The sequence below is a fragment of the Mycena indigotica genome (assembly GCF_014461135.1).
Source record: "Mycena indigotica strain 171206Taipei chromosome Unknown Mind.scaff0027, whole genome shotgun sequence".
NCBI classification, from domain to species: domain Eukaryota; kingdom Fungi; phylum Basidiomycota; class Agaricomycetes; order Agaricales; family Mycenaceae; genus Mycena; species Mycena indigotica.
Genome location: NW_023503026.1, coordinates 53,044 through 56,462, shown reverse-complemented (window position 1 = coordinate 56,462; position 3,419 = coordinate 53,044). Strand labels below are relative to the sequence as shown.

Below are 3,419 nucleotides of genomic sequence, written 5' to 3'. Positions count from 1 at the left end.
ATGATGGGAAGATGCTCCTCCAGGAGACCAGTAAGCTGGTTGCATTTCTTCCGGCAATGATAATCTGATCTTCGTTCAGATGCTTGTGCATCATATCATGTTCATTGCCATGAATGCCTGCTTCCGCCTCAACGACCAAACGAGCTTCGAGACCCTGGTCTTGGAACGGGTTGGCGGCACATGATCGAATGACATCCCTATCGCGAATATCTGTTGACGGTGACGGACAAGCAGGAGGTAACGTGTTTCGTTTCCGACAAAATATCTTCGACTGATTGCACTTGCAGCGGTCTTGCGGCTCTGGACCGTGCAAATTCCAAGTTCTCCCGAGGCTATAGTGTTACTGGTGTTGGTATGGGGGTTTGCGCAAGGGACGAATTCGTGCTTCCTAATGGTGTAGGTGATTTGCAAGCGGGCGAGCGGTAAGTCGTCTTACAAGAAAGTGAGTCGCGCTCTCATACTTCGTCAGCTACAGCAACCTGGACTGCATCTTCGCTTCCTTCATGCGCCGCTTGAACTCCAGACTCCCCAAGTTAATCTCCTACGACATCGTCTGTCCGTGGATGAAATATCTGATTGAACGCTTGGCCAAATTGCCTCAAAGGGCAAAATGCACATCAAAGGTCACTTGATCCAGTGCCAAATCCTGTTTTCTCTACTTTACATTCTCGGTTCGGGTATGACGGACGGCGAAAGTATTGAGCGCTAATGGAACATGATCGGTGGGGTTGCAGGCAAGCACACGCGTCTGTGGACCTGGCGCTCGATGGGATCAACTCGACGACTTGGAACTGGATGAAGACCCTTGGACCGGGTGAGTATCGTCTGATAATTCGCGTTTTGTTACTCATTGGCATCTGCTAGCGCTGTTATTACTGGACATGGCAGCGGAAGAGTGGGCGAAGCAAGAACAAGACATTGACTTTAGGCGACAACTTCGTGCCCAATCTCTCTGACGCAAAGTCTGAGGGTACGTTGTTTGACTTTGAGTGGTCGACTAATGCTCATCTTGATCAAGGTTGTTGGGAAACGCCGTATGCAAAATGTTCAGACAGAATTGGATAAAGCGGGAGCAGTCCCCATTCGTGATGTTTCCCTGACCAAGTTCATTACAGCGTTGCTGGACGCTGAAACTGACCAGTGCGTGTTGTTTTTGTCTTCGGGTCTGTTTCACTTCTGATCGCTTTTCCGCTTAGGCGGCGTATTCGTGGATTGGTGGATTTGAGGAAGACAGTAGCAACATCAGGAGAGAGTCAGTTTTCGGCGACTGCGTCGAAAGCTTTCCTCCGGGCATTGGATGCTCAAAGAATGTTGCAAGAGACACTGGCCGGACGCGTACCTCTCTTCTCACCTTCCGCAATCCCACGATTGGATCGCGGCAATGGTGGTTGCCGCGAGGGTTTGGTGGAGATCAAGCACGCCTTACGAGATGCTCAATGTTGTTCTGCTTTGACCCGTCTGCAACTGCAAGTGCATGTCAAGTCTCGACTGCTCATCTACACACGGCAGCACTCGCACACTCATTCGCGGACACTACACCACCATCCGAGTCAAAACGTTAACCATATACCTTGGTTACCCTCTAGTGCCGAGGTAATCTTGCTTTTTGAGGAGTACCATAAAATATCTGTCGGGCCATTAGTTTCAAGTCGGATACTATACTGATGCACACACCTTTTCCATTCATCGTTGCTCGTTTCCGTCCGAGTCCCCGTATCATCCACCAGATTACCGACATGGCCGCTGCAAAGACCGCCAAACGACCCGTCCGTCTCTCGAATGTTGCTTGTGTCAACGATTTGGGAGGGAGTAGCTTGTTGCTGTGTTCTGAATCGTCTTGGAGTTTGTTCTGTAAAGTCTCGCTCACTGGCATTGTCGCTGGTCACAATCCTTTCTTCAGAATTCGATGGCTCAAGCACCAAATACAGGGCACACCGGGGTTTCGCGCACCCGGAGCTGAATCTTTGTAAGAAATCATGTGCCAACAATCACCCAATTGTAGTTCATACTCTAGGACCAGGATATAGAGCATACACTGCGGATCTGCAATAAGCCACCATCTGGGACTCGGCCTGATAAGCCGCAGTCTGGGACAGTCCGAGTCCCAGACTGCGGCTTTATTATTTCAAAATAGTTGGCACCGTGGGTTCAAACCCAACTTTTTGCCATTTTTAGATGCAGTAGTAATTATTATATTTCTCAATGAATTCTGAATATAAGAAGATGATTTGGATATCAAAAAATCAACAGGGTGATTTTATCAATCAACTCCAGCCATCAAATTCCCATATACGGACCTTTGCTAATCAACTTGCATATTGCTTGATTATGTCAGTTTCTACTAAGAAAATAAAAAAAAACTTTGACTTTATATTAGACTATACAAGGACTCAACATATATAAATTAGGTGCCCACTAGAATATGGCCCCAGCAGAGCTGCTCTAAACAAGAACAAGAAGTGACATTCAAGTTAATGTATATAAAATGTCACTCATGCTCTGCTCTTCACTTCTGCCCCATAACAGAGCAAAAAAAATCTGGAGCTAGAGTAGTCTCTGGGGGCTCAGAATAAGGGGGGAGAGTTCCCCTGACATAGATGAGGAGTGAATGTGGTTGTTGTTGGTAGGAACTCTGCGGCCGGAATCAGCTCATCTCAGTTGTCCTGCTGATAGTGAAGATCCGCAGGTACTGCTCCAACTCCTGGTTGACGCGCTCTGTCTGACCATCCATCTGCGGATGGTATGTGGTGGACGTGGCAGGCTTGATGCCAATTAGACGCCAAAGTTCTTGGGTGAAGTCCGTGATGAACTGCGAGCCGCAGTCGGAGATGTACTTCTCCAGGGTCCCATGGTGTCACCAGACATTCCGGTAGTAGAGGCGGGCTGCTCCTACTGCGTCGACCGTGGTATGGCACTCGGAGAAGTGGGCTCGCTTCCCAAGGGTGTCCACGACGACCATGATCGCGTCGTACCCATGGGCCTCGGGAGCTCGACAATGAAGTCGACGGAGACGGTATGCCAGCGCTCCGGGGTGTTTCCGTCGGGTGTAGCTCTCCGTGGGGCAGTCTCCGGAGCGCCTTGGTGCGACAGCACAAGTCGCAGGTCGCGACGTACCGGCCGATATGGCGAGACATCTGAGGCCACCAGTAGTTCCGGGAGACCAACTCCAAGGTCTTGAAGCGACCGGCATGTCCGGCGACTCGAGTGTCATGGCAGAGCTCGATGATGCGCCTCCGGAGGTCCTTGTCCTTGGGCACGACAATCTTCCCACGGAAGTGGAGAAGACCACCGGAGACGGCCCACTCGTCGGAGCGTGAGGAGCGGGGGCCTCGAGCTTGACCTTGGACCTTTAGGAGTTGCCGGGCCGCTAGTGCGACGGGCTCCTCCAGGTCAGGCTCACCGGAGAGGGCATCGCGAAT

General features: G+C 50.7%; 1 protein-coding gene across 1 annotated transcript; it reads left to right on the top strand.

Annotated features, from left to right (window-relative positions):
• MIND_01433100 (CxC2 domain-containing protein) lies at positions 1–956 on the top strand (the record flags this gene model as incomplete). The annotated part of the gene is made up of 8 exons (XM_037370709.1): positions 1–30; positions 80–169; positions 232–242; positions 288–422; positions 470–555; positions 605–677; positions 735–814; positions 865–956. The coding sequence occupies 8 exons, from the start codon at positions 1–3 to the stop codon at positions 954–956; spliced, it is 597 nt and encodes a 198-aa protein (XP_037212875.1).
• Between the last annotated feature and the right edge of the window lie 2,463 nt (positions 957–3,419).